The sequence below is a fragment of the Nipponia nippon genome, unplaced genomic scaffold (assembly GCF_047370975.1).
Source record: "Nipponia nippon isolate SJK-2023a ecotype South Korea unplaced genomic scaffold, ASM4737097v1 scaffold_2, whole genome shotgun sequence".
Taxonomy (NCBI): Eukaryota; Metazoa; Chordata; class Aves; order Pelecaniformes; family Threskiornithidae; genus Nipponia; species Nipponia nippon.
Window position 1 is genome coordinate 129,200,668 of NW_028262336.1, and position 20,196 is coordinate 129,220,863.

Genomic DNA, 20,196 nt, shown 5'->3' on the forward strand with positions numbered 1-20,196 from the left:
GACCTTACTGTAACCATGACTGAGGTGGGGGGGTTAAGTAAAATCGGTTTTAGTCATGGTGGCCACACACACTCCCACTTGCCCACGTTTCCTTCTCTGAACGCCTGTCCTTCTCCTCAGCGATAACTCCTAATACTTTAGACTTTGATAAAATTCAATCATAACTTTTTTTGGCGTATTTAGCTTCAGAAAAGTAAGAGTTAAAAACAATCACTTTGTTCTGGTATTAAAGAACAGACTCCTCTAAATACAGAAAAAGTAGCGCATTCTTGTTTAGTTTGGGCTTACTTACCTGAGTTAGTTTTTACTAGCAGTTTATATTTAATGAACTTTTTTTCTATTTAAATATTTGCATCAAACTTCAAATATTTATATTCAATAATTATAAAAATAGAATATAACGTTATTTAGAAAACGAAGGAATTTTGAAATATTTAAACATATTTAATACTAAATGAGTTTTAAATACATTTTAAATATTTAAATAAATTCAGTAGTAAATGCTGAAATGTGTAAATACCTCTGCTTCTGTACGCATGCACAGAATCCTGCTAAAAGTAAAGCCTGACAAAGTAGAGCCCTCGCGGAGCCCTCATTCCCATTTATACAGTAATTTCTGACTACTTCCAAACCCCTGAGCGCTTGCGGAGCTGAGCAGATGTGCCTCGCCACAACCAAGAATGACGTCCTTTGGTAAGTATGGCCTATATAACTTATGTTATACAGCTTAATATAAGCTGCTGAGAAATTCAAGACATTGTTCTGCGTATGACAGTGAAATTCCTCCTTATTCTCACAATCTATCCATAAACTTGTACATTCAAGTACCGAGGGGTGAAACTCCAGAACTTTCCACTGATCTTACCGAGATGTTGTTTTTCTGCAAATTACAGTGAGAAAAATGTATTTTTGTCATGTCGATAAGCTGTCATACAAATAAGATTTGGCTACATTTTTACTTACGTGCTCAAAGAAAACGACGGCATCAGTAACGTACAGGGGAAACTCACAGGCAACACGTACGTAAAAAACAGGAAAAAGACCTCAGAAGTGCAGTGTCAGCTTTTTGTTGCCGCTATCCTCCCGCTCTACGGACATGCTTTTTGTCGCCTGGCCCGTTTTCTCACATGATAACAGGCGGTTCAAGGAAAAAGAACCTTTTCCAAACAGGAAAGAGAGAAAAGCTGGCTAATTTCCTTTATATTTTGCCCTGTCCTTATGGCTAGGGCTTATCTGCGAGGCACGGGGACGGTATGTTTTCAACGCAATAGATTTCTGCGGACTTAATAAATACTATTTGCCTCGCGGGAGGATGTTTGATGATTAAACTGTCACTGCACTGAATATAGTAGCAGCCTCCGTGTAAGGTCAGCATGTGCTGACTGGTTTTGCTTGTGAGGCTAAGGTATTTCAAAAGACATTTCTATTTTTTCCATCTTGCTGTTGGTAAAGGCCCAATCCATTCTGTGAGTTCATTTATTGAAAGGATTAAAGCTGGTTGGGAATTTATCAAAGATTTCTTACTGAATACTTTTAAAACAAACCATTGCTTTAAAGAAAAATTGTTTTAAAAAATTTTTAAAACTTCCTTTTTTAAAAAAATGAATTTATGTCAGTCAAAATTAACCAAGACACTGAAACAATCTAAATAATTCAGTAACATGAACAAATGTGGAAAGTTCAGCTCCAAACAATTTTTTTAGATAATGGAAAACAGCTGATTGATGTAAAATGGTTTGTAGTGGGCTTCTCTTTGTGGACACGCGAGAGTCTACGTTTCAGCCAGTGTTAGTGTGATGTTGGGGAAACAAAAACTCCTGAAAATGGATGGAAAACCATTTCATAGTTACCCTTCTTAGCAGCAGTCTCTTTTGGAGGCTCTGACTGTGCACATTGAGAGTATTTTGAAAGGAAATTGCGCTGCAGGGTTTGTACCCGACTCAAGGATTGCATGGCAATCCATTCTACGTTATTCTTCGGCAACAGCTCTCCCCTCATAAAACAAAATTTTGAGATGGACCAGGTAAAACCAGACTTTGTGAAAGCATTCAGAGCTTTTCCTATACCTGAGCTCCACATCCACATTGTTTATAACAATCTTCTTCCCTACATTATTCACAATTTCATTCCAGTAATATTTAAATGCTCCAAACTTGGACCCAAGCCACAGCGTATCAGGTATTTAGTCTGAAGAGAGGCCATAATTTGTTCTTGGAAAAGGTTAATATTAAATATTTGATTAGATGTATTAATCACTCTACTTATATTTCTTTCAGTGTTAGTCTTCGGTGTGAAAATTATCATGCATAACCCACAAAAACTAAAAGCCAACTGATAAATCTCTGCAGATCATCTACAAAGAGAATATGTGGCAAAAGAATGCTTGATAATTGTTCTTCAATTAAATGCCGTTCGATTAATTAGAAAACATACGAGTTCTGACAAATTCAAAAGCCTGAGCAAAAGCCCTCATTCTCTTGCACTTATTGATTAAAGGTGGTGAATGTGTAACCTGCGAGTGCCCAGGTAGGATCCTGGCAGCTGAGCGTAAGTCTATGGATCATGAAGAAGCCTGCATAATTCATTTATTTTTGTGAAACCTGGTTGCAGCCTAAGCAGCTAGAAGCTCAAAAAATGCAGCGCAAGGAAGAAATGCAGTCATTCCACAGCCCAAGGGGGTTAGCTGAGTAAAGAAGCCACTGCAGCCGAGGTACGGAGACAGCTTTAGACAGGGACGACCCATTCGTTGCCTTCCAAAAAGCTCCTGAAGTTCAGCAGTACAGGCAGCGCGCGTGTACTCTGTCAGACCACACAAGCGCCGTGGCAAAGAATCATGTAATTTTTAATGTTGAAGAGTTTAATAAGAGTGAATTACAGTGCTGTTTTACATGGGGATAGCCCTCTGGAAAAAGAACAAAATTAAATTAGTAATGGGCCTGCATTTCATCAGTGCACACTAATAGCCTCCAGTTGTTATACAAGCTTCCCCATTCACATTAGAGAAGTAACCAATTATACACATCACTATCTCGAGCTGTGAAATTTTAATTCATGCCCCCAAAAGATTAGAATATCAATTACAAATGTTGTGCAAGTGCAAAAGATAAGTGCGAAGCTGATCCCCACAAATAACACAGTTAAACTGCTTCTTCCTTCTTTAACTTAAATCTCATCGTGGAAAAAGCTTTTTTTTTTTTTCATTTTATATATATATATATATATTATGCATTCTGTTGCCACCTTTCCACGGAGTGTAAATTCAGCATCCCGAGCCGCATGCGTACCGATAACAACACAAACGCCAAAGGCTGATCGTAAATACTGTCATATACCTCTGCTATCGTCATTCTCATAGCACTGACAGGTGAGGGCTCAATATCCACCAGCTGAACTGCATTAAAACTCTAGGTGCGGAGATTGCACAAGGATGAAAACACACAGCAGCAAAGGTTAGAAAGGCAGGGCAAAGACAGTTAGAAAGATTCCGCTTACTGTATTAAGAACAACCAAAAACTTTACGTGAATAACTGGCTCTATACAAAGAAGGTGGGGAAAAAAAATCAAAATCACGGGTTGTTAGAACGGAAAGACAAAGCAAAGGGTGTTACAGGGGTTAGTATGTCTGGAAAAATCCCTCTTGCGTATCTATTCACAGCGTTCTTGAATTTAATCACCTGAACTGGAGATCAAGACGCTTCTCTCCAAGTCAGTTTAGTAATGAATTCAAGTAACAAAAAGCTGCACAAGGTTAACTTTTTTAAAGATCTAGACTTATTCTGAACTGTTATTTCTTAAAATAACGTTAGTAATGTTGGTGGGACATCAACGATCCACTGTTTTTAAAGTGCTGTTTGGAAATGTATTTGCATACTCTGCTTTAGTCAGTTTTAGTGTCATTAATGATTGCTTTGGAAGCAACATACGCACCGAAATAATATTTTCCGAGATTATTTTGCAATGCAATGTTTTAACAATATTCTTTCTAAAACAATAACTTCTTGTATGTATGTATAAATATTCATTTAATAATTTAGAGGTATACGGACACTTTATTTGGCATAGCATCACACATGTTGCAGCCCAGTATTCGTGACTATTATGAGAACCTCACCAGCACGATAAAAAGCTAACAGAACGTAGTAAGAATTAGGCTGCAAGCAGAGAAACACAGGACTGCTAGTCACAATCTGGAAATCAAAAAGATTCTGCTCTTCTGTGGATGACGTTGAGCCTGTCTGATGCTTTTGTTATGATTACCCACCTACTGCAAGCAGAGCTGGCGGAATCAGGCCACTTTCCCTTTCTTTTCCAAAAGTACAGCATGAGGTTAAGCCAGACTAGGATACCCGTGAGCACTATTCTCTTACCCATTTATAACAGCGTTCGTAAAAATAGAGCAAGAACAAATAAATCAAGGAATTCAGCGGGGTTCTTACAGTGTCACTGTCACTTGGTTGGAACTGGAAAGGCTGCGGTTTGTGAAACACAGAGTTCTCCTGTAAAAACAGCTGTAGATTGTAATCCCGCACCACCTGAGAAAATAACAAATGCCACTTAGATCCGTTCTTTTGCAAACTTAAAAACATGCTACAGTAAAATTAGTACACTATTTCAAAGGGAGACAGAACCTGGAATGCAACAAAAGGCAATCCAGGAGCTGATTCTGGGCAGTCCCCACGTTATTCAGAAGTGACCGGTAGGACACACACGGGACGGCAAAGAGCTAAAAAATATCCGCCATTAACCCACAAAAAATCCCACAAAGGCAAAATGGGGGGAAAAAAGCCAACTGTCGAGTATGCAGTATGTGGTGTCACTGCCATAAATATTTTTCTCTCCTCGTGTGGATAATTTCTTGTACACACTTCTTTCTTAAGCTGAAATGTCTTATTTTTACACAAAATTATTAGTTGCAGGAGCTGAAAAGACTGTTTGGAATAATGCATACAAAATCAGTTGCGAAATTCATCTCTTCATATTAAATTGCTTTCAGAGAAAACTCTCATAGCTTGCATTTTGCTAAACCAAAACTAATTCAGCTACTAAATTTGTTTAATGATACATTTCAGATAGCACGATACGTATCCCTAAACAAATCTCTTATGTCACAATTTACACATATTTATGAAGAAAAAGTCAGTGATTGCAATATGAAAAAATAGTATCATTGGTTGAAGAACTCTAGAGAGTATTCACTGCTTCATTTGATGAAAATGCATAAATAGCAGCATGAAATTATAAAAATCTACTACCAGACCGAGGATTTAAATGTACAGAAGCGTATAATAAAGATGGTATTTATCCAGAAATGGCAGCAGCATTGTCTATGACCGAGAATTCTGATTACGCCGTATATACAATGGTAAACACAACATCTTCTCTAATGCATCAAAATGTTGATGCTTGTGTTACCGAAATACTGAACTGTAAAAAATTAATCTTCAGTTAAAGAAAGTAAATAGTCCTCCAGGGCCAATAATGCACTCATTTAAAACAGTAAAAGTACATAATTACAGCATCAATTTGAGCAGTTGAACGTAAACACATTCAAATGCGCAGAAAACATACAGAGAAGGCAGACAGGGAGGCTGTATTAGGAATTGCCATAAACAGAAATTTGGGAAATACTAAAGGAGGAATGAGCTGCAGCTTCAGAGGATGCTCAGCACCGGCCATGCCATCGAGAGCTTTCGTGTTAAACAGCTCCCGTCTTCACACGCGTGAACACTGCCCAAGGCACACAGCTCCGTGCCACGACAAACACATGAAACTATTTTAAACCAACTTCAATTAGAAAAAAACCCAAAGTGTCCACGGAGGGCATGAAAATATATACAGTTATTTTAATGCAATAAGCTTTCGCTGTAGACCTCCAACTCAAAAGCAACTCAGTTCTTCAAAGAACAAACCCCATCTTTACAACAGCACTTTTAAGAAATTTTCCCTCAAAGCAACCATAGTGACGAATGAGAACGACTGTTATCATAACATGAGACTTGGGAGAGTCCGCAAGTCCAGCAAACGAACACCCTGAGCATTTTGCACGATGCAGTTGGCCGTCGTTGAAAAGAAAAAAAAGAGACTCCTAAGCAACGCGGTATTCTCAGGATTAAGCAGCAACTTCTCTGAACAGATTTCCTGTTATTCAGAAATGAAATCAATGTTCTCACGCAGTTTCTTTATGAAGTCAATGTCAGTTGACATGTTAAAACAGACTTGAAATAAAATGTTAAATATACACCACATGCAGAAAGAAAGCATAGTCAGAGACGTGCATAAATGAAATTATTTGCTCTAGGTTGGTGAAGCTTCTTACCAGAAACATCACAGAAATGTTATTCAAAACAGCAAATGGAATTTCAGAAAATGTTCCAAAGAAAATGAGATTTTTTCCAAAAGAGAAGTGCAAGAAGTCTTGAATAAGACTGTTCAAGTGAAAAGGAAGTTAAATTGCATTTTCATATGCTCAGAGGGCAATATTTCCTGGGCATGCCAGAGGGATGACATGGGTCACCCACTCTAGCAGAAACAAAACCTCCAAAGCACAACAAACGGTGCTACGACAAACTGTGAAAACCCTTCATTTTGTACAGAAAACTTGGTTTTGAGATGTTTCGCTCCATCTGCATCAGCAGGAGGTGACCGACAGCCTCCTGAGCAGCTGCCTACAGCACAGCCCTGCCCGTCCGAAGCAGCCACCTCCGGCTCTCCGACGTTCAAGAGGCAAGCAGGCACTTCTGGGAAGCAACTTGTCTCGTTCTAAAGCAAATATAATTTAATTCCATCCTGTAAACAGAACTGTAGTTCAGATGGAAAAACGAAAGCATTTCTACTGATGTCTTCTCAACGTAGCTTGGCAAGCTTGTGATCTTGTATTTCAAACTAACAAAGAACAGGTGGAAGTGTTTAAAAACCACAATAAATATTTAAATCTTTGCTTTGGTAGCAAGCTGGGTTTTATTCCAAATTACTAAATTGCTAACAAATTTGTTACATGTTTAACACTCAGGCTACTTTTGAAACACATGCATAGCTTTTGCTATCGAGTTTCCAGTCCGGATTCACCTCTCCTTTTTGAGCCGATTCCTGCAACGTGGACCTACAGGAATTGCTTCAAGTTCAAAAGAAAGGATGAGCAAAGCCTGTATCCGTGGAATAAGCCACTGATTAACGCGTTTAGTATTTCAGAGCAAGACACACGTTTTCAGTAGTAACGTGATACAAATTTTTCTTCTCTGCATTCTTGAACTTCAAGAAAACTGGTGCCGACGAGCTATAAACCAGTTGTAAAAATCCTGTTCAGGCCTGACAGCTGTATTTACATTTTTGTTCGTTCTCCAGGCATTGTACTAACTTAGTAAAGCAGAAACAGAACTATTTTCCTCAAACATACGGCATGACGTTACTGTAGAAAACAAGCCAGACCTGCAGGCTTCTGGCCACACAGAGGCTTGCTAACGCAAGCTATCACAAGCTCAGCGCACACAAACATACGTGATCACAGAGCACTGAACACAACACGGAGCAATTAATTACAAATACGTAGACGCTACATATAAGCATGTTTAGTTAAAAGACTCAAACCCAGCATTTTGGGGGAAGGTATTTTAAGCCAACCTGAATGATATACACCAAGGTAAATTATTGAAAGTCCTTTTCCAACAGAAGATAAAATGATATTTTCATTATCTTTACAGTTGCTGCCAAGTAAATTCAAAGACAAGGTAGCGCAAAGCCAATTTTCAATCCACTCACTTTATATCTAATAAGGTGCGAGTCAGCATGCTTGCAGGTGAATAAGGAACGTGTTAAATATGTTGTTTCTACCTAAGTCCCTGCATAAATGAGCTCTGTTTCTGTGTGGGTGGTTAAGGTATACGTACAAAGGAATATTATGACTGCAACAAAGCAGCTCGTTTGAGCTCACTGGCAATTATTTTTTTTAGCCCAGCAGATGAATTATTTAAGTATCAAAATGATCCTGGAAGTGATCACGTATTCCTGATTCTGGTTGCTCGACAAAGCAAACCAACCACGTCTATGACAAGACTTTAATCTGTTTTCTGTATTTGCCATTCTTCATTCAAAGGAGAAAACGCCGTAATATTTTGGTTTTTAAGCTGACAGTCAATTATTAAGAAATGATCCAAACAGTTTCACAGGGCTTTACTGTGCTGGATGACTAATGCGGTTCCAGATTACCCAGTGCAGAACTCAGCTGCAATTTCTCTTTCCAAACACGCAGAGTGAGTACAACTGAACATCTCTTGACTGCTCTTCTCTGAAGATCTGGCACTGTGTAAATGCACTCATGAGAACGCAATCTGGGTGGCAATAGGAAAAATTCACCCCAGGAAAACCGTCTAGTTTCTTTTAACTTAATACCACTCAGGAGTAACCAAAAATAATAACCATTCAGTTTTGTCATTATTTTGGAAGCAAATCTTAAGCCTGGGAGCTTATATATACTGTAAGTATTCAGTTACAAAGGATCATTCAGTAAAAACTCACCCTGCTGGAAGTCTCCAGTAAAAACTGGAATGTGTTTTGTACGGCTTGGCATGTCTCTAGTTCAGTCCTGCTGAATGCCATTAAATAATCCTTAAGATGATCATATATATTTCCATCGAGAGCCTGTATAAGGGAAAGAATTTGAGAAAATTAAGAAAGAAATTAAGAAAAGGAACGTGTACTTTTGTATATGATTTTATTAATACTCACGTTTAGATTTGCAAGATGCTCACAGGATTTCTTTTACCACATATTCACCTGTAATTATTAGCCTGGATAGTGACAGGTGGCCCTCTCTCATTTTGGACAAGGAGGAATGACAGTGCTTTATTTCCATTAGATGGCACCACAGAGCACCGTAACGCTATCCCGCTCTGTTGCGTGATTGCCATCCAGTTGTGCAACACGGCCATAGCAGAACAGTGAGGTCAGGGCTGCGTGAGGGAATACGCTCAGGGAGATGTCACTGATGTCAGGAAAGGGACCCAGTAACTGCAAGGCTACGGGGCTTGGTCCGGCCAGAGCACGGGTCAAGTCCCAGCACCCCGCTCCGAACGGCATCACCGAGACACCCAACACCTTCAGATACGCAGCTATTCGCTTATTAAAAAACGCTGATCAAGAGCTGCCTCTGCGCATAAGCGCAATCTCCCTCTTTTGTGCACAGAAATACCAAATACATAACAAAAACGTATCATAAACTTAGTCGTTACCAGAGGCTGACAGCAAAGTTTAAACTCAAAAGTCCTGCTGTAACCAGAGCCATAAAATCGCATCGCACGGCCTAGGTTACACGTAGGTTTAATGTAAGTTCTGTATTAAACATGTACGACTTTGCAAGTGACTGACAATTTCATTTAAATACTGGACTCTGGATATATTTAAATATATATTATATATATTATATATATATACACACACACACATATATATAAATTTTTTCCTCTCCCATCCTTGTGTAGGTTTTGAGGTGGTTTGTTTTATTTCCTCTTTGAGATTTTTGTGTCGAGGGTAAGTTTACTCTCGCTCCTCGACTTTAGCTCTTCTCTTTTTATATATATATAAAAAATATTATATATAGAATATACGTGTGTATATGTATATATAAGTATATATTTTGTATATATATAATTAATAATATACATATTAATAACATATATTTAAATATACCAAATTTGACAGGTACCCATTTAAACAGTATCTTCATTGAAATAGTGTACACCAGATCTCATCAGATTCAAGAATGCATTTCTATATAAAATTGCATTTGATTATTTAAATCATTTCGAAAAGTCAGGGGGGGGGAAAAGGTGAAATTGTGGAAGTCTTACGGAACAGTTTCTGCCCCAGCAAAATCAAGCCCAGCCTTTAAGAGGAGGTTAACAGACACGTGCAAGGCAGCCACAAATCACCCGGAACGGACGACGAACGGCAGAAGCGATCTTCCCGCCATCAGCACACAGCTACAGCAACCACCAGATGAAATCAAAACTTAACAGACGGACATCCTTAGTGAAGGATGCTTTAAGGAAAATAATAAAATTGTGCTACTGGAATTCTCATGTGTCCAAAATTTTATATCCAAAATCCACTTCATACTAAACTGTTTTCTTCATCCTCCACCTACCAAGTGTAAAGACGTTCCTAGCGCAGGCGGATTTTTTTCTTCACCCTTAGGCGTTAAACCTGCCTCCAACTTGCCAGCGCAGAAGCTCCGGCCATCGGAAAACGCGGGAATTTCTTTCAGGCCCCGCAGCGTGGCCGGCTCCCTCAGCCATGCTGCCGGCTCCCTCCCAAGGGCCGCCCTCCAGGGGCCAGCAGCCGGGGCAGCCTCTTGAGGCCCCCAGGTCCCCCAGGCCACCCTATGGCGGGGAAAGAGCTAGAGGTTAACTTCTCCAGGCTCTCACAAGTGATGTCGGCTCTACCAAATACGCTGTTAAGCACCATTTTTTTAAAAAAAATCTTATTAAAATAATTATATAATGTGAGCTTATGGCGGGGATGTCCATTTGACAAAGATGTCAGGAAATTCCCAACCGCAAATCCATAAAAACCTACAGCGATACGCGTACGCAGCTTCAGTTCTTGTCTCTCCTGATATCGGCACAGCTTTACCGGAATTTATCCTGCAATGCGTATTTATTTCTTAAGGCACAGTCCTAGGTTAGCGCGAGGGTTTTAACACTTTGTGTGTTTTTATAACACCAAAGGGATGAGCCCTCAGGATCATGGTTATACGAGCGCCATCCCACTTCAAGGACATTTATTTTCCCACGAAATACGTACAGGCCCCAGAGCAGGTCTGCCTTGCGCGTTCAGAGAACACAAATGATGTATAAAATTGCCAAGACGGGTTGTGCTCTCCGGAGAAGCGCTGCACGACTGTGACAAACCTGAAACTCCCCAAAAACGGAACTTGCAGATGTTTATGATCGCGCATCTCTGTTCCTAAAGCTTTTCAGATCAAACCCCGGGCTGGAGTGCCACTCTGCTAATAAATGTAAATAAATAGTTTAAACTTGGTAAAGCAATTATAAATGCTCAGTTTGCAAAGCAGCTGTGATTTGATCATTCCAGTATGCTATAAAGGAGTATTTCAGAGCTCGCCCCCCCTGCTTTCATATCAAGCCCATATGTTCTTTTTATGTTAAACCCAGCAGGAGGGGTTCATGTCATTTAACTTAAGACTTCTACAGTGCAGACATCTACGTTGGAGTTTGTCACTCCAGGTCCTTTTTAGAGTCAACGGAGAGAAGTTGGTTCTGCTGGGGTGTGATTCATCTCCCTCTAAGATAGATGGCTAAAATAGGTCAGATGAAACGCAGCATGCTAAGTGCCTGTTCCTCTTCACTGACCGTAAATAGCGCCGGGACAATTAGCTGAGACAGACACGGCTACACGGTGGTCACATAAAGCTGGGTGAGACGAAGGCCATCTCAACACGTGTTTATTCTCTGCAGCTATGAACTACCGAGCATTAGGAATTAATGCATCTGCAGCTGTATTCTGTAGTTCTAGGAATATAAAAAGATATTTAAATATTTAAATATTAACTTTATATTTAAATATTAACTTTTTTATTTCCCTGCTCCTCTTGCAATGACCACGGCCCTGAAGGTTTGTGCTAAAATGCCAGAATACCCCCCCAATGTGATACAGAGATATGTAAGGAAGATATATAAGAAAGAACATCAAAGAAAAGCGTGGCAAAACATTAGGAAGCATACAAATCTGTCAGCATGTGAAAACTGCATTACAGCCTTTTTCCTTTCATTAATTAAAAGCGGTTTCAATATGATGAAGTTCTTAAATACCGATGAGAGCTGCCAGAATTGAAGTTATTAAAGTCACCGCAATACAAGACAGGCACGTTTGTCAGCCAAGTAAACCCACGGCCAAGCGCGCAGCTCCAACACGTGCTAAAAACCCACCGGTGCACAGAAAAAGTGACGATCCCATCAGTTACAGGATCAGAGAGCTGGCTGGTTACAAATGGCTTTCAAGGATCGCGTATCTATTCATTCTATAAAATGGTAATTGTTGTATCAAGCTGGCTATGTTAATATTAAAACAAAAGATTTCACTTGCTGAACGATATGCTATAAATTAACATTCATGTGGGACTTTATAATACCTAATCTGAATCTCATTTACTTCTAAGAGCTCTGACCCAAACCACTGAACGTCACAATTTAGGTTTGAAATAAAAACTCTTTTCAAAATTTCTGATCATGCAACTTGAAGAGGAAACTGGAAAAAAAAAAAATCAAAAAACCCCAACATGCATTATTTCACTACAATGGCTTTTGTTCTCTTTCTGAATCTCAAAAGATTACTAAATCACTTACTGTAGTACAATCAGGCTGAAAAACCTGTCTTCTTCCAACCTCAAAAGGAAATCAAGATTTTTTTTTAACAAATTTGACATCAGAACTAAGATAACATGAAGTACCACAGAATTATCATTTCCAAGGATAGAAAAAAGTCAATGTTTTTTAAGAAATGATTTCTTTACAGTGAAATTGTCATACTAAATGTAGAAAACTACGTCCCCGCCTGAGTCCAAGCTTTAGCAGATAATGGCTGAAATCGGGACTGACAAAAATTGAAACTGTTAACAAAGGCAATGGATACACAACCAAATTCAAGTGTATTTTAATAAGAAACCCTATACATTAATTCAAATCAATAAAATGACACACGGGGCGGGGGGAGGGAGGGGAGAACATTTTTCAGATTTCAAGATAAAGTTTCAAGTATAACCCAACATGGTTTTCCTAGGAACAACATTTCAGTCCCAATTTAGATCACCATTTTGAGGAGGTTTTTCTTTTTTCATTCAAGAGATTACATTAAACATTTTAGGAACTAACTTCTCTTCTAACTCGTATGTGCTAGCTTTAATCATTCTACATTCTATAAAGATTTCCTCAAAAGCAAAGATGTAAAAAAACCTATTTTAGGTATTGTTAGTGTATGCGGTTGCCTTTGGGATGTTGTTCTTAACCTAAGATGAAAATGCAGGGTGTAGAAAAGACACCGCGTTGAACGTACCATGTTCATTCACTAACTTGCTTCACGGTCTCTTCACTAGGACATTTACAGGTCTCAGTCACACCCCATTTAAAAATTACCATTTCCATTTCTTGCAGAAGACGGAGAACAAGCTAAACTACTATGCATTTTTTATTTTAAAAGACTCATTCCTTCTCAAATCCCAAAGAAAAAATGGGAATTATTTGACCCACGCGCAGCGCAGACCAGAGTCGTGCAAAGGCACCAAGGGCAGGTCTTCCATTTTCACTCATTTATTTCTGAACTATTCTGTTACTGTATTTATGTTTGTCTTGCGCAGAAACTGCTAAGCCATGTTGAAGCTTTGCATAATATTTTTACAGTTTAAACTCAGCTGTTCAAATTAAACCTCTCATTTAGTGATCTGAATCCACCAGGCACCAAAACCTGGACCTTACAGCACTAAGTTAAAAACCCACAATTAAACCACACTTGTAAAGCCACGTGGGTTTTCACTGACTAATTTACACTAGTCTCATCTGAATCATCACTGCCTGGAAATAATTTTATGTATTTAAACACAAGCACTTGTATTTTTATGGACTTTTGAACTCTCTAACCCTCACTGGAACCCCACTCTTTCGCTGAGACGACCACTGTGGATCAAATGAAGTTTTCATCTGCAAACAGCCAACCTTTTGGGAGTTAACGTAACTCAGCTGTTTACCTGGGCTAATTTTGCCTCTGCTGAGCCTTAAAACCCTTGACAAATGCTTCGTAAGCTGCCACCCCTTTGCCGGAAACAATATCGCTGATGTTGAAGGCAAAGAATTTCCTTACATGGGTGGAGGTAAGGGACCAAAATCAGACTTGACCCTGCCCCACCCAGACTACGGTCTGAAAATGAAGAGATAAGGAAAAGTTTTAAATGAACTGAACAAAAATCATTGTGTTTGTGGGGTGATAACTTTTCTATAAAGGCAATGGTATTCCATCACGGTAATGTGACATATTTTCCTCCTTAGTAATGAAAGCAAACCCCCCAAATAAAAAGGGAGATCCATATCACAGATGCCTTCTCTCTCTTTTAGGTAGTTTATTAAAAATTAAAACTAAATTCTTATGCCACCCTATTCTCATTTGCACTGGAAATCCTGTTTTATCTATCCCGGATCTGTTTTGTTTTGGAAACAACCTGTAACCCATTAAGAACAGGGACTCCTATTTTTCATCCTGTAATTTCTGTAACACTACTCCAAACTTCTTCTTACTTAACATTAAAAAAAAAAATAAATTACATAACACGCACGCTGAGTGAAGCTTTTTGAGTGTTTGTGTTTAAAACTTATGGCCATAATCCATTAAATAAACAGGGCGATCTCACGGATGGTGCAGTCTGGGAAGTTTCAGTTGAATGATTTTGGTAAATGAGACTCCAAGAGGTTTAATTTTTATATGCAATACCTCAGAATATAAAAAGGAATCTCAAAAGGAGTGGTACAATTGTTAACAGGAGTGATTGCTATATTATTATTACTATACTATTACTAGACATTAGCTTAAGCACCCTTCTGGGTCTCTGAGCGGTTAAAAACAGAAGTAGTTCATATCTATTCTATCGCAAGTGCGGCAATGGATCTTGGATTATTTGACAGTGAAGGATAGCGAATTTTAAAAACTCGTCTAAAACTCAGAAGTAATAAAGTCAACAGCTTGAATCGGCTGGCTTTGTCAAACTCAGCAGTATTCGGATCAGTGATACAGAACAGCATTTCCCAAGGACACTGGGAGAGAAAGGAAGGAAGGTCAGGAAAACCCATCCTTTTCAGTTAACAGTTACATTCCACAGTGATTTTCCCTTAAAAATGCTGATTCCCGGTAGTAATTTATTCTAGGCATCAACTTCTCCTAGTACAGAAGAGGAGCTTGCTTTCTCTAAGTCTGTTTCTTTTTCAAGTCTTCCATCGCTGCAGTACTTGTCACTGCTGAAACACCCTTCTTCTCCATCAAAACATCCTAACATGAAAGTAAACCAGGTCTGAGTATTTGTCAACAAAACACGACTTCTATATATAAATTACCAACAAACCCGAGATCAAAGCAAGAGCAGCGTCCCTGAACAGCATGCCTGCAGCAACCGTCTATCTGCTGACGCGAAACCAGTGTCAGCTTCTGCATTTCTCGGTCATTGCCATCCTGTAGGAACAACTGTCTGCACCGATCACGATACCGAAGTCTGAAGTCTGACTTAAAAATGACTGGAAGCCTGCTGCCTAGCCTGCCCTTCACAGGCTCGCCTTGATTAAAAATCCTCTTTTTCTGCTAAACCGTATGTGCAAGGAGAGGAAGCTGCTAAGAAAAGCGGATGACAAAAGCCTACCCTCTTCTCTGGATCAAAAAGTTCGTGCTGGCTTTTCTCAGCCTACAAGGAGAAAAGACCACCTAAGCTTAGCTGTAAAATCAGAATTTCAAGTTACGCAGTAGTACAGCCCCACACTTTGCATCCAATGCAAAACAGCGGTAAGCTAAGGCCATCCTGTATCCCAGGATGATCCTGCACATCCAAAGCTGCTGTAGGGATAAGCCTGCTTTATAGTGAGGTCCAGATCCAACCCATTCTTGGTGAAGTAACCCTAGCTAGTTCTGCCTGTGAACATCTGGAATTTAGTGGGGTCCCACAAAAGGGAAAGACAACGATCCTAAAGAAGACACACCTGGACAGAGCGAGGAAGGCCTCTATTGAATTTGGGGCAGGCAGCTGCTACTCAAAATGCAGAGCGACGAAAGCTGGGACCAGTTCCAAAGAGGCAAGTGTAAAAAGGAGGATGGGACTGAAACTTTTGTTTTTTCTTAGACGACGGCTGCCATGCAGCTACCTGGGATGTGAACAGGGAAAAAAGCTCTCTAGATAACAACAGGGCTCCACCAGCATTTGTTCCTTACCCAGTGTGCGCATTCCTGTCCAGAATATTGTTGATCTGCTCACGCTGGTCCCTTCAACACTTTGTAAAAGTTGAATACTGCAGCAAAGCCACTCTACTTTCACTTGAATTTCCCAATTAAAACTGCTTTTGATTGCTTCCTCTGTAACACGGCAGCTTCAGCTCCACTCTGGAAGCATTTCAGTAGATACCAACCCTGAAGTAGAGGTGGACAGCCAAGTGTCCTGACCACCTCAGTTGTCCTCGGCTCCTGCAGTAGGTAGTTTCTTTGAACGTCGAGCACTGTCAGACACAAAGCATCAGCCAAAACAGACAGAAAGGGCAGTAACTTGCAGACATTTTTTACTTTGCTAGCCTTTACTGCACTTAGAGCCAACTCTTCTACCTCCCCAGCCACCAACCTGTTCCTATCCCCTTGAGATGAAGAAGGGTTTGGCCCAACAACTCAAGAGTCCCTACAGAAAGGTCCTCTGCCACCTCTCCGGCTTCTACTCCTTCTTGCAGTTTCATACAAAATCATTTTAAGGAATTTTTATAACTGTCTCGCTGTAGCGTTGCTGTCAAGCTAACTAGCTTCTCCTGTTTATTTCCATTTTCTTTTTCTTAAATCAACAGCCTGCGTGACCGCATGTTCTTCAGAAGTACATTCTGAAACAGCCCGCTGTGAGCGAGGAAGCGAAAGATGTTCCAGGGATATGCCCATACCGCTCAGGAGCAGAGACGTGATAAAAAAATGCGGGAACGAATGGAAATAAAAAAACCCAGCAGACCAAAAGGTAGGAAGAGAACAGGATGAAAAAGGCTGCAAAACCTATAAAGTGTCTATTTAAATCAACAAAGGTTGCAGAAGCGGTCTTAGTTTCCTCCTCTTTTCCCCCAACCTGGAGAAGGAGCTTTCATCGTGGCAAATACGGGAACAATAAACACTAGAAGACAGCAAGTGCCCTGACTTCTGTTTGCTTGCCTTTCAGCTCCCTGCTCAGAAACACACTTTGCACTTTCCCTTACCCCGGAGCTTTGTATTTTCTCGTGTCAATAGTTTTGGGCTTGTTTGCAAGTTCTTTGTTTGGTCGCATTAGTCACTTGATGATTGTTCCGCACACCGTTTTGTTCCTTTACAGTTTAGGCAGGGTCATTGTTTTTCATGACAAAACCTTTGTTGCCGGTGCACTGAAGTCTACTCTGAGCACAGAAAAAAACGTGGAACGGCCGCCAACAGATGCCCATCACCCTCCCGCAATCCAGAGACAAAGTCCCTTTAAAACAAGTATAAGCAAAATTAATGATACGATTAAGTACTCCTTCTAGATTTGCCTCCACAGATCTGATGGCAGTGCCCTGTAGTTGTCACATTTAATGGTGAGGGTCTGGTAGGTGAACACAGGCGCCGAAGAAAATCTGCTTTGGAAATTCTTCTTTATTTCGTTGGAAATGATTCTTTGCCCCTTTGGAAATAATCCTTTTTCATGGCAGACAGCCATGAGAGTTACCTGATGAAGACAGCATTAAATTAACACTTCAGTGTTCAAGAATAACTCCACTTAAATCAGTGGGAATACCCTGATGTAAGATTGCCGTAAGAATGGAAAAATCAGATCTTCAAAAATTCTACTGTATAAAGCTTAAAAAAACCTGGACGATGAAAACAGATTTTCTATAATCTAGAAATACACCTACTTTTCCCTGGAGTTTTTAAGTGTCATCTCCAAAGGCTTCTTGGACCTATTTCACTTTTTTTTTTTCATAGCACTGGAATAAATCCCACGGAGATCCTTCTTCTGACATGACTAAATTGCAAGAAATTGCACTGGTGCGGTCATCGTTGCTTCTGTACTTCCTCGTTCTTGGGGGGGGAAAAAAAATGTCTGGCTCGAATCCCACACTCAGAAGAAGGCTTTGTGGCAGACTGACACCGTCACGTTATCTTCATATCTGAGGAGCACTCTATACCGTTCCTGCCAATAACACTTGGCTTCCTTCACGCGGAAAAATGTATATTTAAATCGTTCAGCATTTTGCCATTGATTTCTGCTGTTCGAGGATTCTTACGCCGACCACATCACCACCATCATAACAACTGCTGAACAGCAGTGCAGCGTGTGCTATGCCTAACAACTGCAGCTGGCTTTCTTATTTTTTCTTCGGTAGGAAAATGCACCCAACAATGAATTATTCTGTTGCTCAGTTTAAAATATACATATATATTTTTACCTGATTTGGAAGGTAGGTTAAAGAAACGTACTTTGCTTGAGAATGGGCCAGAACCACGACGATTCTCAGCTCCTGCAGGGTTTAATCACACACAAACACAGACCCATCCCCAAGAAAGCTCTTGAGATTTCCCCTTATCGCAGACTTCCACTGTGTCAAAGGTGTGGATTTACCAGCAGGTCTCCATATAAGCCTCATACTGTAGCTGAAACATCCTTGACTCAGACACACTAGCTCGTCTGGATTAGTCTCAACATCTTCTATGTTCCACAACAGTACAGACTACGGAACAGAAACCTTCAACTGACACAAATGTGCATGTGAAAATGCTTTTTATACCAGATCCCATGTTTCTTAATACCTAAAAATACTCCCTTGGCAGGTAAAATGCGTAAGAAAGTGTAAAAGTAAGTCGGATACTTCTCATACGCATTCCTCATGAGCTTTTATTTTCTCTTTTGCATCCTTCCATTTTGTTAACGTTTCTATTTTGCCATTGCTCTTTTTAGGTTTTGTTCAGTTGATTCAGCCTCTATATTATCATTTTAACAGCAGTTCATTTTTTTGTCCAGTGTGCTTTTCATTTACTTCTTCAAATAAGTCTGTTGAACAAAAACTTTCCTGCTCCAACACAGGCTGTTGTTCCCAGTTGCTATTTGGATTTATCACTTCCATGTGGGTTTTTTTTTCTCTGCCTGGGTTTAAAGTTACCCGTTACTTCCAGCAAACTGCTCCGCGGACAGGCTTTTCAAAAGATGTTCTTCTAAGTTTAGTGATAGCAATATTGCAATATTAAAAACGTCAATAAATTTTATCTATTACTGAGCATTTCAGATTCTTCTCATGCCAAAGAGACACAACCTGCAGTTTGACACAGTCCTACAAATGTAACATTGCACCGTCGAATCCACAACCCAAAGGGTCTTTCCAGGATAATGAAGACATTTTCCAACTCAAATTAAAATGCAATTTTTACATTTTATATTCAAATGTCAATTAATTAAACAGTATGAAAAGGACTGAGAGTATTTCATATAGCAAACCCCACGTTCCTGAAAAGGCACGCTACTAACGGATTACTAAATACTCTTTATCGGCCATACTGAAATTTAAGAACCAAACCAAGTGAAACTATTTTTAGGAATTTTTGTAATCAACACAAACGAGCTCCATGGTCTTAAAAGGAAAATGGCTCAGAGTCACAGTACTGTGATTACTGTAATAATTATAGAATCATAGAACAATGAAAGAAATGATCTCAAACAACAAAGGAAAAAACACCATAGGGGTATGCCAAAGGTAGAGCAGCTGCAGTGCAGCACAGAAGATTAATTCGTGTTTCCCAAATATCGCTCGGGAATTCCACGTGCCAATTATGCTTTATTACTTTTAGTAGTCCATTCTCATTTATTCCCAGGGGAATCGTGCTAACAATTTATGCATGCCCTGCTTATAAGCACCAGTGGGTGAGGAGAAAGATAATTTTAGTTTGAAGTCTGTAATTAAAAATACTGTGAAAGGTTTCTCCCTTTTAAACAGATCCCCCCACCCCAACACAAAGCCTGGCGCAAAAACCCCATTACAAGCCATATTCCTAAGCAAGTAGCGACGGGTTCACTGGTTGCACCATCTTCTCCAGAAGCTGACAGCATTTTGTAAGCTTCTACTATTTGATACACAACAGCGATGGGTAACAAAAATCAACAGAAAAGTGAACAAAATGGGATCCGGTGGCGTTAAACTATCTTTTCATTAAACAACTTCTTAAGCATGGCCTGATTGGAAACACCTAAATGTATTTTACTCTCATAACATCATTTGACGAACATAATTGCATTAAAGTAAGCTTCTTTTCCAACTTACTTCAGCAGTGCTGCATACTCTATGATTAATGCTCAAACCTTTTTAAAACCTACCTAATTTCACAGTACTACTGATGTCCTAACGACACTACGTGGCCAGACTAGAGCAAGCAGTGTTTAAATCACATAGGAAGAGATGTCCCAAGAATCTGGTG

At 39.7% G+C, this 20,196-nt stretch overlaps 1 protein-coding gene across 3 annotated transcripts in view; it reads right to left on the reverse strand.

Annotated features, from left to right (window-relative positions):
* FCHSD2 (FCH and double SH3 domains 2) overlaps positions 1 to 20,196 on the reverse strand; it is a 166,431-nt gene that overhangs the window by 36,289 nt on the left and 109,946 nt on the right. For 2 of the 3 annotated variants that reach the window (XM_087758860.1, XM_087758858.1), the window contains 3 exons: positions 8,512 to 8,634; positions 4,437 to 4,532; positions 3,333 to 3,404 (listed from right to left, as the gene is read on the reverse strand). In XM_087758860.1, the coding sequence (XP_087614986.1) occupies positions 3,333 to 3,404; positions 4,437 to 4,532; positions 8,512 to 8,634 (291 nt within the window). The remainder of the gene's footprint in view (positions 1 to 3,332; positions 3,405 to 4,436; positions 4,533 to 8,511; positions 8,635 to 20,196) is intronic. The other variant, XM_087758859.1, reaches the window with a different exon arrangement.